At 50.5% G+C, this 18,711-nt stretch overlaps 2 protein-coding genes across 5 annotated transcripts in view; one reads left to right on the plus strand and one right to left on the minus strand.

Moving 5' to 3' along the window:
* Positions 1-18,711, plus strand: part of psd2 (pleckstrin and Sec7 domain containing 2) — a 38,127-nt gene that overhangs the window by 14,812 nt on the left and 4,604 nt on the right. For 2 of the 4 annotated variants that reach the window (XM_086178682.1, XM_086178683.1), the window contains exons 4-12: positions 12,271-12,468; positions 13,394-13,474; positions 14,774-14,922; positions 15,740-15,798; positions 17,088-17,177; positions 17,279-17,322; positions 17,429-17,619; positions 17,719-17,789; positions 17,941-18,098. In XM_086178682.1, coding sequence (XP_086034808.1) covers positions 12,271-12,468; positions 13,394-13,474; positions 14,774-14,922; positions 15,740-15,798; positions 17,088-17,177; positions 17,279-17,322; positions 17,429-17,619; positions 17,719-17,789; positions 17,941-18,098 — 1,041 coding nt within the window. Of the gene's footprint in view, positions 1-12,270; positions 12,469-13,393; positions 13,475-14,773; positions 14,923-15,739; positions 15,801-17,086; positions 17,178-17,278; positions 17,323-17,428; positions 17,620-17,718; positions 17,790-17,940; positions 18,099-18,711 lie in introns of all 4 variants that reach the window. The other 2 variants (XM_086178685.1, XM_086178684.1) reach the window with 2 other exon arrangements.
* The window catches only part of ctsf (cathepsin F), a 91,330-nt gene continuing 82,819 nt past the window's right edge, over positions 10,201-18,711 (minus strand). The window contains exon 15 of the mRNA XM_086178687.1: positions 10,201-10,220. The gene's annotated coding sequence lies outside the window, so the exon portion shown is untranslated. The remainder of the gene's footprint in view (positions 10,221-18,711) is intronic.

Below are 18,711 nucleotides of genomic sequence, written 5' to 3' on the forward strand. Positions count from 1 at the left end.
AAGATTTTTGAAAAATATTTTCAAGGTAAAAAATATCATTTCTTTTATATATATACTGCTCAAAAAGATAAAGGTAACACTTTGCACAAAGTAACTCCAAGTCAATCACACTTCTGTGAAATCAAACTGTCCACTTAGGAAGCAACGCCGATTCATTTTGACTTGTTTTAAGGACGTTACATCAACGTTAGATCAGCCTGTCTTGTGTTTTTCCACTTTTCCAAAAATCCAGACCTCCATTGGTTAATATATATGATTTTCATCGATAATATTTGTGTGATTTTGTTGTCAGCACATTCAGCTATGTAAAGAACAAACTATTTAATAAGAATATTTCATTCATTCAGATCCAGGATGTGTTATTTTAGAGTTCCCTTAATTTTTTGGAGCAGTGTCTATATATTTATAATTTTTGTAGTTTTTGCACGAATCTGAGAGTGAATGTTCTCCGTATGACATGCGAATGACTGAATCTTTCGGTGTCCGAATGGCGTTTGAATGAGAAGAAGAGGCGGGACAGGACAGGAAGTCAGCTGGCGTGAGAGGAGAGGGTTAGATGGAGGCAGACGATTGGCTGCAGAGACCCCTGCAGGGAGCAAAGGAGCAGAGGAAGAAGATAGCTATACATAATGTATATGGAAATAACACGTATTAAAGTTATATATGACACAAGGCAATTACAAACGGAGCGTGTGAATCCGGCGCTGCCGTCGGAGATGTTCAGCGCCAAACGCTCCGACCATCTCGGCGGGAATCACGGCGCCACCGAAAACGTGACGTGCGGCCGGAGGAGGCGCGTGACGAATCCGAGATATAAGACGCCGAGAGCGTCACCCCGGGCAGCTCCGGGCAAACAGCTGGGCCTACTTTGTTTCTTTTAATTATCTTAATAGCATTAAGAGACTGACGAGTGGGGGGGGGGCGGGGGGGTTAAAGGGAACCATATGGGAAGAGCTATGTAACCCAAACCTCCAGCTATAGGACTTGTGTCGTTGTGTGTGTGCGTGCATGCAGACGCGTGTGTGCGTGTGTGTGTGTGTGTGTGTGTGCTCTGTTATTCTCGTGCACCCCCCCCTCCGCCTCCCCCACTGCCCTTTGACCTTCGGTTTCTACAGTTACAATCTGGAATGTCAAATAGAGCCGCGGCGCTCGGGGGCCCGATCTCGGCGAGACGCCGGGGTTCTCCTGCCGGGGACCCCCGACCAGTCCATCTGAGGGACTTAGAAGACACACGGAGCTGCTTGGAGGTTGCCTCTAACCCCCGTCACTCAAACCTCCCATCCCCCAGTCTGCAGATGTTGTCCCTTAACCGCGGAGTTTCTTCCTGACCACCGGCGCCAGGCTGAAAGAGCTATTGTTTATGTCATGACATCATGGTCTTAAGCCTAGCAGGGTCTTAGCCTGCATGTAAGCGGGTGATTACCACTCTCCGGCGCTAGCTAGCTCGCCAGACACTCCGATCCAGAGTGGATGCATCCGCCGGCCCCGCGAGGGATGGATCGCTCTTTATTACAGACGCCCACGCTGATCTAAATTGAAAGAAGCGAAAGTCATTTTCTCCGTTCGGCTTCGGCGGCGGGGACGTGCGCGAGGGTTCTTTTACGGTCCAGTTCGTTACGTGGCGGGAAAAAACGGACGCATGACGCGTTTCGACCGTGGCCGACGGGGAGCGGGAGCTGCTTTTCGGCCCGATTGAGCTCGGCAGCTGGAGTCTGAGGCGCTGCGAAGCCGCCCTCCCCGATGGTGCGGTTTTTGAGTTAAAAATCTCCGTCTCACGCTGAATGACTCGAGACGTGCTCATTTTCAAAAGGTCTTGTTTTCTCCCCAGCTGTAAAGCAGATGTGGGTCGGCCCAGCGTCTTCCTGACAGTCTTCTCCTCTTCCTTTCCTTACATCCATTCTTCTCAGCGGGTTTCCAGAGCGGCTCGGTTACGCATCTTAATGTCCCGGAGCTTCGCGGACAACTAGTTCTTTTCACCGCAGGAAACGACAGCTGCAAAGAAATGGATAGATAAACTGGCAGTCAGCAGGCACTTAGTTTTGAATGATCTCTATTAATTTGATTTAATTTACTTTTTCATGTTGTTTAACAATAATGCAGCACAGAAATGGATAGCTTGTTAACTTAATTTTTTTTCAGTTTGGATTCTTTTTCTTCGTTTTTTTTTTTTTTGGTTTGCAAATGCAAATATTTATGTGCGTGCAGTTGTGAACTGAAATTTATTTCTGATTCCAGATCTGAGGCAATTTCCCTGGTGGATAAACATATCGAGACAATTTTAAAACCCCGCTAATTCCACGTGGCGGGCAGTACTCGTGACTGCGGCAGAAAAAAACTGAAACAATGGCAATAACAGCAGGGTACGACTTTGCAGAAAAAGCATTGGCAAGCTTTGCTGAACATTTGGATCCCCATATGTGTCGTTAACTGGCGCAGATACTTGTTGTTACTGTGTCGTCAATCATATTTCATTTGCCTAATGCGCCCGTCACAAACGCACAAGAACACACACGTGTCGAGTCTGCTGTTTCTCTAGCCTCGTTCTTTTAAGCCCTCGTTGGAAATATCATAGGAGGTTATATTTTCTTTAAAGTAAGTCGTGTGTTGGGTTGTGTACCATCAGCCGATACCGGTATCTTTTACTCAGTTTTGGCTGCACTTTGGCCGATCTTGAGTTCCCGTTGTTTTCACCCTCCCGTAATACCCTTAATACGGACATTGGTTCCATTGAGAGTCCCGAATGCTAACCGTAGCATAATGCTAATGCTAGAATGCCTTGAAAAGATGCTGATGAGGAAGATTTTGCACTTCTTATGAGGTCAGATGGCCTTTTGTTGTTTTATTGATATTATAATAATTTATTCATTCATTCATTCTCCAGCTATCTCTCTATATATTTATATATATAAAATATATGGCCAAAAGTGTTCGCTCACCCACGCAACCGAAATCAGGTCTTCCAATCACTTCCGTGGCCACAAGTGTATAAAATCAAACACTTGGGCATTCAGACTGTTTTTTACAAACATTCGTGAAAGAATGGGTCGCTCTCAGGAGTTCAGTGAATTAGAGCGTGGAACTGTGATAAGATGCAACCTGTACAACAAATCCATTTCTGAAATATCGCCACTTCTAAATATTCCACCGTCAACTGTCAGCTGTGTTATAAGAACGTGGAAGTGTTTGGGAACGACAGAAGACACAGCGGGGTCAAGCGGATGCGAAGAGGTCGCCGACTCTCTGCAGAGTCAATCGCTACAGACCTCCAAACTTCATGTGGCCTTCAGATCAGCTGAAGACCAGTGTGCAGAGAGCTTCATAGAATGGGTTTCCACGGCCGAGCAGCTGCATCCAGGCCACATGTCACCAAGGGATGCAGCGGTGTAAAACACGCCGCCGCTGGACTCTTGAGCAGTGGGGACGCGTTCTCTCGAGAGACGAATCGCGCTTCTCCATCTGGCAATCTGATGGACGAGTCTGGGTTTGGCGGTTGCCAGGAGAACGCTACTTGTCTGACTGCACCGTGCCAAATGTGAAGTTTGGTTGAGAGGGGGGGATTATGGTGTGAGGTTGTTTTTGGCACCTTGGTTCCAGTGTAAGGAAGCCTGAAAGCTTCAGCATACCCAGACATTTTGGACAATTCCATGCTCCCAACTTTGTGGGAACAGTTTGGAACTGGACTTTTCCTTTACCAACATGACTGTGCACCAGTGCACAAAGTAAGGTGCACAGGTGTGGGTGAACTTGACCGGCCTGCACAGAATCCTGACCTCAACCCGATAGAACACCTTGGGGATGAATTAGAGCGGAGACTGAGAGCCAGGCTTTCTCGTCCAACATCAGTGTGTGACGGAAGAATGGTCAAAAATTCCCCAAAACACACTCCTAAACCTTGTGGACAGCCTTCCCAGAAGAGTTAAAGCCGCAAAGGGTGGGCCGAACCCGGAATGGGAGGTCACTTAAGTTCATATGCGAGTCAAGGCAGGTGAGCAAATACTTTTGGCCATATAGTATATATATATATACATCTATCTTTATGCTTTCCAAACAGCTGGCCAGTTTTTTGGTTGCCGGTGTGTCAGACAGGAAGAAACGGGGTTGTCGGGACTTTCACGCGAGCGGTGAATCAGGGGCGACTCATGCCAGGAAAAAAGCGCCAAGCTGACAAAAATACAGTTTTCCTAGCGTCCGCTCTAATTAACGACACGTGAAGACGTCCCGCGTTTTTCTCGCGTCTCGGTTCGCGGCGCAACAACGGAAAGCACAGTTCCATTCCGACCGGCTCTTTCCTTCATATTAGCCGCGTCGTCATGGCGAGCTTTTGTTTCCCAAACATCGCCGGTAGGGTTTTCTCCGACCGCTCTCCGCTCGAAGGTGACGTACGGTTCCGATATGTAAGCTTGCTTCCTCGCCGTTCCAAAAAAAAAAAAATCGTGCCGCACCTCAGCAGCGGGCAGCGCTTTGATGGTGGGGAAAAGAAATCCTCCCCCCGCAGAGGTTCCTTCCTGCTCCCCCGGATTATTCTTACATCAGACGATAGAGGAAGTACAGCAGGCGGACGGCCACGGGAACAAATATGGAACACTGGCGAGTGCTGCAGAGGCCGCAGATGCGCCATCTAACACGTGGAAATAAGAAGCGGGGGGGGGGGGGGGGGGGCTCCGTGACGTCGGGACGCCGTCCGACGGGCTTCAGACAGTTCCGGCGCCACATCAGAAGGCTCCGGCTGAGATCATCAATCGTATTGTCCGATCGTCCCGAGTCGTGACGTGGCTGCGGGAGAGCTTAGCGGTAATCCACCCAGGCTGATAAAGACACCATGCCAACACTGCGCGTCAGCTTAGCTCGCGGCCCGCCACGTTTCTTTAGCATCTTTAGCCCTCGCTGGAAATTATTACCTGCGGTGTGTCTGTACGTGCAAACTAGCACACACACACACACACACACACACACACACACACATCAGAATAAACCGCCTCACACAGAACTACTTCAAAGTACGCTGGTCTTTAATTTCATTCAAGCGTTTTACCCGTGCACATGTGTGCAGAACTGGCGGACGCGCATTTGCATGCGTGCACGCCTTCCCGTGTGTGTGCGCGTCCGTGTTGGAAGCGCGCCGGGAGTGCATTTCCTCCCCCTGGATCACGAGGCGACCAGATCTAAGCCCGAGCAGCGCACATAAAAGCCGTGCGCGGTTGTTTCCATATCAGAGGAACGGCTCTGCCTTGAGAAATAATCTCTTTCACACACACTGTCAAGTGTAGACACACACACACACACACATTTGAAAAGCGAGCAGGCCAGCAGCATACATGCACAAACAAAAATGTGCATGAAGCTCATATGTCCTAATGCTCAGTCAGTGACACGGATACTGAAACGTCCAAATATCCATCTTTGACTTTGAATCCCTCTTTTTTTCCTCTCTCTCACACACACACACACACACACACACACACACACACACATGTGCATGCATCTTTCAGGATGTCACTTTGGGAATAAACCCCCCTGGCGAGGCTCTATACCGCCGCGGAAACATCCTGCAGATTATCCTCTCCTGGCTCTCAGTGAGGCAGTGATATGAGCGCAGACGTGAATACGTGTGCACGGACCGCGCAGTTATGAACACAAACACTGCTTTTCACCCTCTCCCCACACACACACACACACACACACACACACACTAGGCGAATCATTTCAGGGCTGACAGATTTATCCATGTCTATTTTTAGCAGAGCTGTACGTTTCATGACACATCCTGGGTGTTTTGGTTGTGTTAGGATCTTCTCACCGCAGGTTTGGCTTCCCCTGTCACCGCTGTTGCCCCTGACAACGCATACAAAACACACAGAACATTTTGTCTGCTTTTTTTTTTTTTTTTTTTTTTCGGATGGCGTGGGTGGGAGGGGGGCTCTGTACTGTACGTCAGCCGCGGATTCGAAATTGCAAGTTATTAATTCGTCCGGGGAAAGTTTTTTTCTTAGCGGAGGCGGAGCCCAGGTTTGCTCCGTCCTCGTGTCGTCTGTACTTTCACGAGGATGGAAATAAAATAGTCCCGAAACGGGACCGATGATCTCACCTCTGAACGCATCGGGGGCTAAAATTAGAGCTTCTGGCTCACGGTGAGAAGGTCCGTGGTTCCACGGGAGGCCTTTCCGTGTGGGGTCTCCATGTTCTCCATGTGTCTGCGTGGGGTTCCTCAGGGTTCTCCGGCTTCCTCCCACGGTCCAAACACGCGCAGGAGCTTCACCGGAGACCCTCCGGTTGGTTGGAGGTCTATATGAAGCCCTGTGATTGGACCAGAGTGAACCCCACTTCTCATCCAATCACAGCAGGGATAGGCTTCCGCTGGGAGTACATTAGCAGTGTAGATGATAAATGAATACATGAATGAATGGACGAATGTATGAATATACATAATTCTTGTCAACATCGAAGTAATTTGCTTCCCCCCGAAGACGTTCAGCAGGCTTTTTGGTGTTTTCGGTGAACTGAAGAAGCCTCTTGGATTAGAGGTGAAACATCTCCAAGGCAAGAAAATCAAATCCAGTTGCTTAGACAAGAAGATTTCCTCCAAAAATTTACCTCGAGGAGGTTCGGAGGAAACCCGATGAGAAGTTGCTTGCATGTCTGCATGCGGCTCTGTAATGAGCACCGCCTGTCGTCCAATGGCAGCCGGTACAGCTCCGTTACCCTGACAACAAGATAACGGCTACTGATACTGAATGAATGAATGAATGACTGACTGACTGAATGAATGAATGAATGAATGAATGAATGAGTTCTATCATCGTCTTCTGAACAAAACAAAAAAAACAGGTTATTCCAGCAAATCCAGCTTAGGTGAGGGATCGGCCAATCGGCTGCCGTCAGCTGTGGAGGTCAAGGGTCACGGAGGATAAGATGGTGTTACCGGAGGGGGTTCCTTCTCTGCTGTGGCTGACCGGGGAAACTGTTCTAGCTGTTATTCTCATTACATATAGTTCCGCTTTTTCCTGCGTGGATTTTATCGATTTCTAATGAAGTGCAGGACGGAGCTCTTTTTTTTTTTTTCAAGCTCTTACTTTGGCGGGGCTCCAACAGACCGAATCAGATTCGCCGCCGCCATCTTCCCCCCCCCCCGCCGGCTGCCGTGAGAAGCCGGCGTCTGTGCGGCGACAGGTTAATAAACACAGCTGTGCGTGAGAGCCGTCCAGAGGTTGTCCCTGAGTCATATCTGCCGCGGCGGCATACGCTGACGTGTGACCAGCTCAGCGGCGCCGGCCCGCCGAAGCCCCTCTTTCGACTCTTCCTGCGCCTCACAGCGGCCATTTGCCACGTCTGGTAATACTTTGTGCAAATGAAAAACAAACTCCAGAGGTTTGGCCTCCTTCGGTCCTCGGAGGCGACCCGTGAACGCGGTTAGCCGACTTTATTTGCTCACGTTCTTTGCTGACGATTGCGCGATTTATCTCTTTTCGAAGACCCCGACCGTAGTTTCTGCTCCACGTTCCTTTGTTTCAGTATTTGACATTCGGTGATCATGGAGGTTCAGGGTTTGGTGCTTCCGCCTCACAGCGGGAAGCCGCGAGGTTGGATTTTGACAGGAGGCCTTTCCGCAGGGGTTTCCGTGTTTTAACCTGTGGGTTCCTCCGGGGGTGAACTGTCCTACATCTCTTGTACGTCTCCTAGTCTACATCCGGATCTTAAGGTCGGGGCCTGTAAGGTCCATTTGTGGCCAACTCCGAATCCACCGTCCCATCAATGAGAGCGCAACGGCGGCTCTCGGCCTGCGGGTCGGAAAAAAAACTCGGGAGGGGTGGACTCTGCTGAGAGGCAGGAGACATCTGGAGTCCAGATGTTCGGCTCCGGAGGAACGTCATATGCATATTCACGCTTCGAGAGTGTTCGGGAGGGAAAAGGAGAAGTTGGTGATCTTCGGAAAAAAAAAAATCCATGCCATGCACAGTGTAGGACTTTGGGGTACTTTTGCGTGCATGCATGAGCGCAGTCGATTTTTCTGCTTTTTACGCCTCGCTGGGGTTCTCCACCTTGGAGGTGGAGCAGGGTGGAGGTGGAGGAGCAGGGAAGGAGGGGTGGGTGGGTGGTGGGGGGGCTGACCCCTTCGCTCCGTGCAGAGGAAGCGGCGCTGGCCGGGACACACTCAGGCCATTGTGCGGCTGCACCAGGAACTCCATGCGTCAGGAGAACTTCGCGCTCCGCCCCCGACATCCTCCCCGCCGCCGAGCGCCCGGCGGACGCACAACTCCGAGGAAAGAAAACAAGAAAAGGAAGAAAAAAAAAAAAAAAAGAAAAGAAAAGGACAAACTTTTTCCCCTGCCTGACGGCAACATGGAGGACTGAGGCGGCCCCCTCCCCTCCCCTCCCCTCCCCAACCTAACGCCGCGGATGTTACCCGCCGTTACCGGATGATGCGGGACCGGGACCGGGAGCCACGCAATCACACGCAAGCGCCGGGACGATGTGGAAGGAGGAATATGACGTTCACTTCGACTTTCTGCTGCAGCTGCTGTAAGTCCGCCGTCCGAGAAGACACACGGGGAGGAGGGGGGGGGGGGGGCTGCTGCGTGGCACTGTGGAAACACTGAGGGGATTTTTTTACCCCCCCTCAACCCCCCTCATCTCCAGACAACCAGTCCATCCCATAATATACAGACCCCCCCCAACCCCTCCTCCCGCCCAGCTGGTCAGGATGGGGGTTATTTATCGGGTCTTCGGTTCGATTCTGCAGCGCATTGAGACGGAAAGTGCACGTTTGCAGGGATCGGCTCGGAGGAGGGGCGCATTTATATAACACAAATATGCGTTTTATTGGTATTTATTCATTTATTTATCCGTGCGCTGGGATGCGGGATCAAACGCGGGCACAAGGGGGCCATGGAGAAAAAAAAATCCGGGGATATGCGTGTGCCTGTGTGCGTGGAGCAGTGATCCAAAGGCAGAAACAGAGGATGGATGTCTGCATGTCTGCACAGGATACCTGTGATTGAGAGGATGCATGTGGATGACAGGGTGAACAGGTGGACAATGACAGGGTGAGAGGATGCATGTGGATGATGAACCCGTGAATGATGAACCTCCGCCCTCCTGCAACCCCGAGAAGTGTAGATAATAAGAAGATATAAGAAGTGTAGATAATGAATGAATGCGTGAATGAATGAATGAATGACTGACAGGTTGCAGAGCCTTCCGTCCGGTCGTAAGGCCACAACCTCCGCGTGAACACCATCTTTTCCAGACTATTAGCCGCTACTTTTTTCACACTGCGGCTTCAACAGCGATGCGGCTAGTTTATGGATTTTTTGGGGGTCTGTCGAGGTTCACGCCGCCAAAACATTTAACCTCGTCACATCGGACAGATGAAATCGACGTAAAAATTCTGAGGCTGTTCAATTCTGACACTGAAGAAGACCAAAAAAGCAGGAGTAGGACAGAGCGGGGATTTGAAAATGGATGGACTTTTCCATCTGTTATTTATTATTAATCTTTTTCATCAGCCGTGTTACAGCCGCTGTTTGGAAAAAAGTATTTTCAATAGATATTTGTGGATGTTACCGGTATGTTTTTAATTAAAAGTCGCGGCCTTTACATGTACACATATATTTATTTGTTGCGGCTTATATTCACGTGCGCTCGATAGTCCGGAAATGACAGTAGATTAAACGCAATTCACTAAATTACACTAGTAAGAGAAGTCAACACTAACAAGTACTCTAAAGTACATCCAAAGTACTAGTTGGTGAGGAGGTGTGTGGAGAAGTTCAAGTACCTCAAGTACGCTAATGTGCTGCCTCTGTCTGTTTTACACTGAAAGTCAGGTATGCGTTGTCACAGTGTTTACAGATACAGTATCTTACACACACACACACACACACACACACACACACACACACAGACACACACACTGGGCTGGGCGTATCTTGCTTCAAAGCAAGATAAAAAAAAAATAACAAAATGTCATAATCACATAATTGTAGTTCTTACACAGACACACACGCACACACACACCCGCAGACCCACCCCTACACACATAAACACACACACACACACACAGAGACTCAGACACACCTTGTGTGTTTGGATGAGGACAGCGTTCAGCTAGCAAGATTAGCACGTGAGTCAGTGGCATGCACCATCACGCTCCCTGTATCTGCACGGCGGACAGGCAGGGGCAGAGCGGCGGTCACACTGACTGCACATGAGTGTGTGTGTGTGTGTGTGTGTGTGTGTGTGTGGAAGGAGAACGGTAAAAGAGCGGCCTTGGTGTTGGTTGCCCGGCCGGGGACGGCGTGCAGCTCAGGCCCCGGGTGATGAACGATTCCTGAAGCGCCCCGCCCCCCGACCCGAGCCGGGTGAATTTATTCGGTCGGACAGGCGAAAAGCAATTTCATGGCGAACGCAGCGAGGGATTGTTTTGATGAGCTCCCGTAGCGTGGATCGGTTTTATCTTTGTCTTCGGCTCTCCAAAGATCCCAGCGGGGACGCGGGACATTTAGCCGAAACGTTTGCATCATAAGGGGCTTCGGGAGCGCCGGGCTCGCTATCTCCGCGGCGGTCTGGACCGGCCCTGCAGTTTCCTCCTTTCTGCACAGGAAGCATCGTAATTAGCTCCCGGAGCCACCTCTCCCTGCCCCCGCCCTGTCCCCGGGGGGGGCGGCCGCATTCAAACGCGGCTAATCCTGGCCGGCGGCGTTTCACGTCCGTCGCTCCGCTTTCTGACCCGGCCGTGGTCTCCACGAGTGAATCGAGGCGAATCGAGGATTCTGATGGATCAGCGAAAACGGGAGGGTTTGATTGACCTTCTCAGAGGTCATCTGAAGGTCGCCCTGCCCCCCCCACCGATCTTCCCGTCTTCGGCGTGCTCGGCTTCTGCCGCCTCCACGGAAACCAGCAAAAATCCAAGCGTTGCGGCGCATTGAATTTGTGCAGCTAATGCAATTGGGCTGATAAGATTATGCAAAGACCCATCTGAATCATCTGGCAGGAATGCTGGCGTGCCCCTCAGTCGCACGCACACACACACACACACACACACACACACACACACACACACACACAAACACACATGCAGAGGAAATGAGGAAATGCTGTCCAGACTGATGGAGAATGGATAGTCTATATTGAGGAATGGCAGCGGGACACTTCAGTGTCACGCATTTATGCTATTTGTGAAGGTAAGAATGTGTAACACACACCACGACAGCTTCATCTGGGGAAACAAAACTCCGCCGTACTCGAACCCGGCGTGTTCCAACCCATCGTAAGATCTTCCGGCGTCTGGAAAGTCACATGTTTCATACGTAACGTCTGACACGTTGCTGGTCAGGCCGTCTGGTTGTTTAGGATTTGGAGGGAATTTGTTGTGTTTTTCCAGATATTTTTTCCTGACGATGTTGCGGCTGCTGCAGACGCACCGGTCATCAGAATGGTTGCGATATTCAAGATAAATCCCAATCAGAAGATTCTCCTCCAGCCGGCGGAGGCGAGCGGGTTGCGATCCGCGCGGGCGGATTGAAGTCCAAGGAAACAGCTAATTAACGTCTCGCTGACGGACCCGGCGGCGGTTTTGGGAGTCGAACGGCGGATTCGGGTGTCTTCATCAGACTCTGCATGTCAGGAAAGAACAGACTGGACGCTGATTAATGCACTCGCTTCTCCCCAGCCACACACACACACACACACACACACACACACGCACACACACACACACACCGTCAGATCTAAGCGGTTTTTGCCTCAGTGACGGGCAGCTAACCGGTCGAGCGCTGCTGAGTCAACTGACGCGATTCCTACGTCGGTCCGAATGGACGGGATGTTCGTCATCAAGGGCGGTCAAGGCCGCATGGAGGCCCTGTCGAGTATTTCGACACACACGCTTTCCACCGAAGCGCGTTTCCACGCTTTCACAGCAAAGGAAGATAATGTTTAATACGGCACTGGAACAGAAACAATCGGCTTCATAGGATCATCAGCCTTTAGATTATTGCATTAAATGAGGGCGTAAAGGGAAAAAGGCAAACTGGGTCAGTGTCATACCAGCTGATTTAAACCGAACTTGGCGTTTGAATGTGTGTGTGTGTGTGCGTGTGTGTATGTGTGTGTGTATGAACATATGTCTATGTAATTGAGTTCTACACTCATCAGTTTGTTATGTTTTGAATGAGTGGGCGTTTAGTGATGGATGTGTTTTATTCATTATCCTGGACACCTGCTTGTGTGTGTCTGTGTGTGTCTGTGTGTGTGTGTGTGCGCCCTCCACCACAGCGATGCCAACCTCACAGACGCGCTGTCTGACTCAGAGGAGTGCGATTTGGGCAGTCTGGAGCATTTGGAGCGCGGCAGCACCGACACGTTGGCCAATGGCTGTCGCGCCGACTACGAGGCGGCCAAGAGACTGGCCAAGCGCCTCTATCACCTTGAGGGCTTCAAACGCTGCGACGTGGCCAGACACCTGGGCAAGAAGTGAGTCTGCACGCACAACACACACACACACACCCAATGGAAAACATGCTTGCTAGCGCCATATCGGCGCATGCATAAACTAGCTCTTCTTTAGTGTTCTTAGTTCTGGAGACTCCCTTGTTACACGCTAATAAATCAAAGGTGTCGTTATTTATGACGGTCTTGAAGATTTTAACACATTTCATGACGTCACACACTGTTTATATAATTAAAGAGCGCCTCATCTATTCCAGCTCCAGGAGAAAACTCCACTTAGGAGTTTAATTATTTCCGAGACCGAGGTCGTAACTCAATTTCCTTGTTTATCAAATTAAATTTTCCTGTCGAAATGAATTGAAACGCTATGAAGCCGCTCCAGATCCATGCTTTACACATGTTTTTTTAAACAAAAAAAAGGATTTTATATATAAAAGAATAAGTAATAAATAGTAATAGTAATAAGAGAGATGAAATAAGAAGGTTGAAGAAATTAAATGGTTTTATTTAGTGTATTGACCTTGAAGATGGGACGAAGATGGAGTTTTCCATATGTCGCCCTAACCTTAACTTCCTGGCTCCACACTTGATGCTACAATGTGTTGCTAAATGTCACTTTACTATACTTTATGTCTAAACTTCATTTATGGACGGAGTGAAGACAGTCCTGTTTCTAAAACCGTCAACCCGTCCCCGACCGGCTTTGAATGCCTCTTGCCTCTCAGACGACACACTCCGTCACCGTATCTCAACAACTTCTTCTCCGTCTCCTCACGAACGAGTCCACAACATGCACACTTCTGTGATTTTTTCCTCTGAAAAACTCCCAAATCCACGTTCTCGCAGGTCAAGGTTTAGCTGTGGATAAAGAAACAAACAAACTGACACACTGTCACTTTACTTCCCTAGCGCAATGCTAATTAATGCTAATGTTTCCTGCCCCCTGCAGTAACGACTTCAGCCAGCTGGTGGCGTCAGAGTACCTGAGCTTCTTTGATTTCTCGGGCTTGTCTCTGGATCGGGCCCTGAGGTAAGGCGAGCTTTTCCGGGGATGAATCGTGCATGTTTTAAAAATTCCTCCCGCTTCCGTTAGCTTTTTACACGTCAAGCTGTCATGTCGCCGGCGGCGGTGGCGGCTGCAGCAGCTGCCGTCTCGCTCCTGACAGGCCGCCGTCTCAGACGGGCCCGCTGAGGGTGCACTTCACATGCAGCCCCGTTCGCATCCTTCTCCGATGGAACGGCATGAATCGGCTGCCTTCAGACACTGTGATTGGTTTATACCCGAATTCGGCGCTTCTTTCCGCCGGATCGACGTCTTGTTTTGATAACTGCAGATAAACCGAGTGCACGATGAAACCGGAACGATTTATCATACGTAGGATTGGAAGAGTTCAGATGGAACGTCCGGTTATCATATGGTTTTATTTTGAACGTTTATTAACCCTGTAGAGCGGAAATAAATACCCCAAAACACAAATCTCACACAAAATGACCGCCTGCAAAATTTCCCAATGAGTGTATAATTGTCTAGACGTATGATTTCTACTGTGATTTCATATATATAAGCCGCACGGTCTAAAAAAAACTAAATAAATGTATGTGTACATATATAAGCTGCACTTATAAGCCTTAGGTGTCCACGCTGTTACATGAGATCTTTACATGGAACATGTAATTTTTTCAACATTTCAATTAAACGCATATCGGTAACATCCACAAATACGTACCGGGAATGCCTTTTTTCCAAACAGCCTGTAACACGGCTGATGAAAATGATTAATATTAAATGGATGGATGGATGGATGAACCCCAGCAAAAGTCCATCTATCCATCCATTTTCTATCCCCGCCTTGTCCTACTCCAGCTGATCACTATCTTTGTCTTCCCCCTACGCAATAAAACCAGTAGAGTCATCTCGCTTGGTTTTGGAATTGACCAGCCTCAAAATTATGACGAGGTTAAATGCTTTGTTGGCATGAAGCGCGTTTAAATAGCCGCATCATTGTTTCAGCCACAGTGTTGAAAGTGAGTGAAAAAAGGAGCGGCTTAGAGTCTGAAAAATACGATGTATAACAATGAGAAGGTGAATGGTCGTCTCTATACGTGGCCCTGTGATGGATCCGGGCTGAAACCCGCTTCTCGGCCAATCACAGCAGGGATAGGCTCCGCCGCGTTATAGCGTTATAGAAAATGAATGAATGATCTCAGATTTTCCACAATGCATGCTGTTTGTATTCATCAATGAGCCTTATCGTCCACGTTCGCACTGGGTGACCTTCACAGGTGACCTTACCACCGGGAAACCTCTGACCTCCTACGTTCCCTGCAGGAACTTCCTGAAAGCTTTCCCGCTGATGGGGGAAACCCAGGAGAGGGAGAGGGTCCTGGTGCATTTCTCCAGACGCTTCTGCCACTGCAACCCGCAGACACCCACCTCTGAAGGTCAGGACCTCGAGGGCGATGATGCTGCTGGACATGGTAAAGACAAACAGAACCACGCCGGAAATATTCTTCTAACCGAATGTCACTAACACCTGCGCTCGCGTGTCGCCGCGCCTCCTCTATGCTTGAACTGCCCGATCTTTGGGGGTGATCTCCATATCAGCGCTGTTGGCATGTTTCTGTGGCCGCCACCATAGGATTTAAGTCTTGAAAAAGAAAAAACATTCGCATTGTCGGCGCGGAGCGAAGCACCTCCACCTCACGGCCAGAAGATCCTTGGTTGGATTCCCGTTGTCCGGGTTCTTCTGGGAACGCAGTTCGCTCACTTTATTTGCTCATGTTCTTTGCAGACGATGTATGATTTATCTTCCCGGCGTGTCTCAGCTCTTGAAGACCCCGTCCATAGTTCCTGCTCCGTGTCCTTTGTTTGCAGTATTTGACATTTGGGGATCACGGAGGTTCAGGGCTCCACCTCACAGCAGGATGGTCCATGTGGGGTCTCCAAGTTCTGCCCTCCAGCCTGTGGGTTCTCCAGGTTCCTCCCACAGTCCAAACACCTGCAGAAGGTTCACCGGAGACCCCACATGGTCCAGACGTGTGGATGTGAGGGTGAACGGTCGGATGTCTATATTTGCGGCCCTGTGATTGACAAGTACGGGGAGGACACCGACCAATCACAGCCGCGTTATAGAATAAATGAATGAATGAATGAAAAACTGACCAGGACGCTTGCATCTGAGCTCATTCCCTTTGCCATCCTATCAGCTCTGACCTGGATGTGTGTGTGTGTTTGTGTGTGTGTGTGTTCTGCTGGTGATCCAAACCCTGACCAGTGTGTTCCGTGTCTCCGCAGACGGCGCCCACACTCTGACCTGCGCCCTCATGTTGCTCAACACCGACCTCCACGGACACGTAAGCCCACCCGCCCGCCTCCCTCTTCATATTTTCTCCCCTCCCGTCGCTGCATCAGCCCCCCCCCCCCCCGGCTTCCGGCCTACATTCTGACCTGCTTCTGTCTCCCCCCCCGTCCTCAAATAGTCATCCTCAGCTCAGGCTTAAACCGGTGCGGGGCCGGGGAGCGTTACCATTGGTCGACAGGCCCCCGGCGCATCCTCGACCCCGGCCCAGGGGGGCGGGGAGGGGGGGGGGCAATAGGAAATCACTGGGGGTGAATCCATGTCGCCGTATCGAACGGCGTCAAGAAGGTCACCTCGGATGTTTACTGATTGAATGAGTCCACGATGAAGAGCGGTGACCGGGAGTGGAGGATAAATTCTCCTTTTCTAAAGAGCCACTTCACGGAGAAGCTCAGGTGGTTCCCCGGTCATGGTGGAGACCTGAACCGTCCAAAAGTTGTCTTCTGAATGTGGCTCCGCGACCAGCAGGTCCGCTCTGAACCTCCTTCTCGCCCAACGGCGGCACGATTAGGCTCCGCGACACCGATACACCCGTGTCTCTACGCTGTCCTCCTTGTCGTTACCTTCTCTCAGCTGATCTTCTCCCTGCTCTCCACCGCTGTGGTGGAAACACCTCATCTAACTAACGTTTATTCTCTCTCCTGACCTCTGACCCCTCCATGCTCTCCACTCCTGGTCTGTCCATCTCTGACCTTCAAGGTGGTGAGTATCCTTTCTAAAACCAGTCCGATTCCATGTGAACATCTTCTTCTTCTTCTTCTCCTCGCCCGCTAACGGTCTCACTCGGGTCGTCCTTTCACCTGCCGTGTCTCTCTTCTGGACTCCTCAGAGAGGACGACCAATTTGAACCCATACCGTCCAATCAGGTTCTTCTAGACCACCTCCCGCAGGGGGCTGAAGTCCAACCTGTCAATTATCTTGTGAATCGCGATGTTCTTCGCCGAAAGCGCGGATCTGCGGGAACGCCTCCGGAGCACGAACCGCATCCGGCTCGTGCTCCTTCGTAGTTCCTCCTCTGGGAAGCGAGAACTTGCCCGATCTCCTCAGGAGGAGAACACCCCTGGATCCGTCGAGTCCAGATCGGACTTTCGTTAATTTAAGGAGGTCAAACAGCGACGAAGGAGGTTTAAGGCGATCCAAGATGTTCTCCGTGGAAAAACCCTTCATCGCCGTGAAGCCCTCAGAACATCAGCGGTGCGACACTGCCACCTAGTGGGCAGTCAGGGAACAGCACCCGGTCGGTTTTCCCGCCTCTCACCCGTCTGTCTGCGTTTCTTCTCTCAGAACATCGGGAAGAAGATGTCCTGCCAGCAGTTCATCAGCAACCTGGACGGCCTCAACAACGGGAAGGACTTCCCCAAAGACCTCCTGAAGGTAGGGAGAGCGACGGCCTCCACCGGCCACTCGGTCTCGGACCCGGAACAGGGGTTTTGGTTCTCATCTTCCGCATGTAATGGAGATACTTCTCCGCGCAGGTCTTGTACAACTCCATCAAGAACGAGAAGCTGGAATGGGCCGTGTGAGTAACGCACGCCTCGCTCAGAGGCACCGCGTCGGACACGAGCGAACCCGACCGGAACGGCCGATGCTCAGGTTTTGTGTTTTTGCGTGCGTTTTACCGGCAGCGAAGAAGAGGAGCTGAGGAAGAGCCTGTCGGAGCTGGTGGAGGAGCAGTGCGAGGGCGGGAGCAAGCGGGTTGCCAGGGTAACGGACAGCAGCAACCCTTTCATCGCCATCCCCATCCTCCTCAATGCAGTCACCTACAAGCACGGCGTGCTCACGCGCAAGAGCCACGCCGACATGGACGGCAAGAGGAGTGAGTGCGCGGCTTGCACACACACACGCCCACACACACACACACACACACGTCCACAGTGGAAGGTTATCGCTAATTGCGATCATTTCCTCCTTGCAGCGCCGCGGGGTCGCCGTGGCTGGAAGAAGTTCTATGCGGTTCTGAAGGGGATGATCCTGTATCTCCAGAAGGTACCGCTTCTCGCCCGTTGCTATAGAAACACGCGTGTGAGGATCGGTGCGCCGGACAAAAAGACAGGTCTCCAGTCTGGACCTGGATAGAAGCAGGGGTGGTTCTGCTGATCTTCCTCTCCTGGTGTTTTATTCCTCCATGTTCACCCAGGATGAGTACAAGCCCGATGCAGATATTTCGGAGGTGGACCTGAAGAACGCGGTGCGGATCCACCACGCCCTGGCCACCCGCGCCACCGACTACAGCAAGAGGGCCAACGTGCTGAAGCTGAAGACCTCTGACTGGAGGGTTTTCCTCCTGCAGGCCCCGTAAGTGCCCTCAGCACCTTTCGGGACATTGATCAGGAAACAGAACCAGGAGCCTCTCCGTGCGTTGGGTTCCTCCCACAATCCAAACACACGCAGGAACTTCACTGGAGACCCAACATTGACCAGACGAGTGAATGAGAGGGTGAACGATTGCGTGTTGTGATATTTGTGAAGGAGAGGGTGAATGTTGTGTGGCTCGATTTCACAATGTGTGAGTAAAAAGGGGGAATTTTGAATTTCTCTACATTACGTGTGAATGACAGGATGAATGGATGTACGTCTGGTATGGGAATGAGAGGGTGAATGTTGCATGTCGTGATGTAATAACCGAATGAGAGGTTGAATTTTGCACGTCACTATATAACATGTGAATGAGAAGGTGAATGAGTGCACGTCTCTATATTAGATATGAATGAGCGGGTGAATGATTGTATATCTGATATGTGAGTGAGAGGGTGAATGGTTGAATGTGTCACTGTGTAATGTGTGAATAAGAGGGGGAATTTTGAATTTGTCTGTATAATGTGAATGACAGGATGAATGATAGCATAGCTCTATATGAGATATGAATGAGAGGGTGAATGGCCGCACGTCTCTGTGTAGCATGTGAATG

The sequence above is a fragment of the Fistularia commersonii genome, chromosome 31, assembly GCF_037954325.1.
Source record: "Fistularia commersonii isolate RoL2024-O1a breed Wild chromosome 31, RoL_Fcom_v1.0, whole genome shotgun sequence".
NCBI classification, from domain to species: Eukaryota; Metazoa; Chordata; class Actinopteri; order Syngnathiformes; family Fistulariidae; genus Fistularia; species Fistularia commersonii.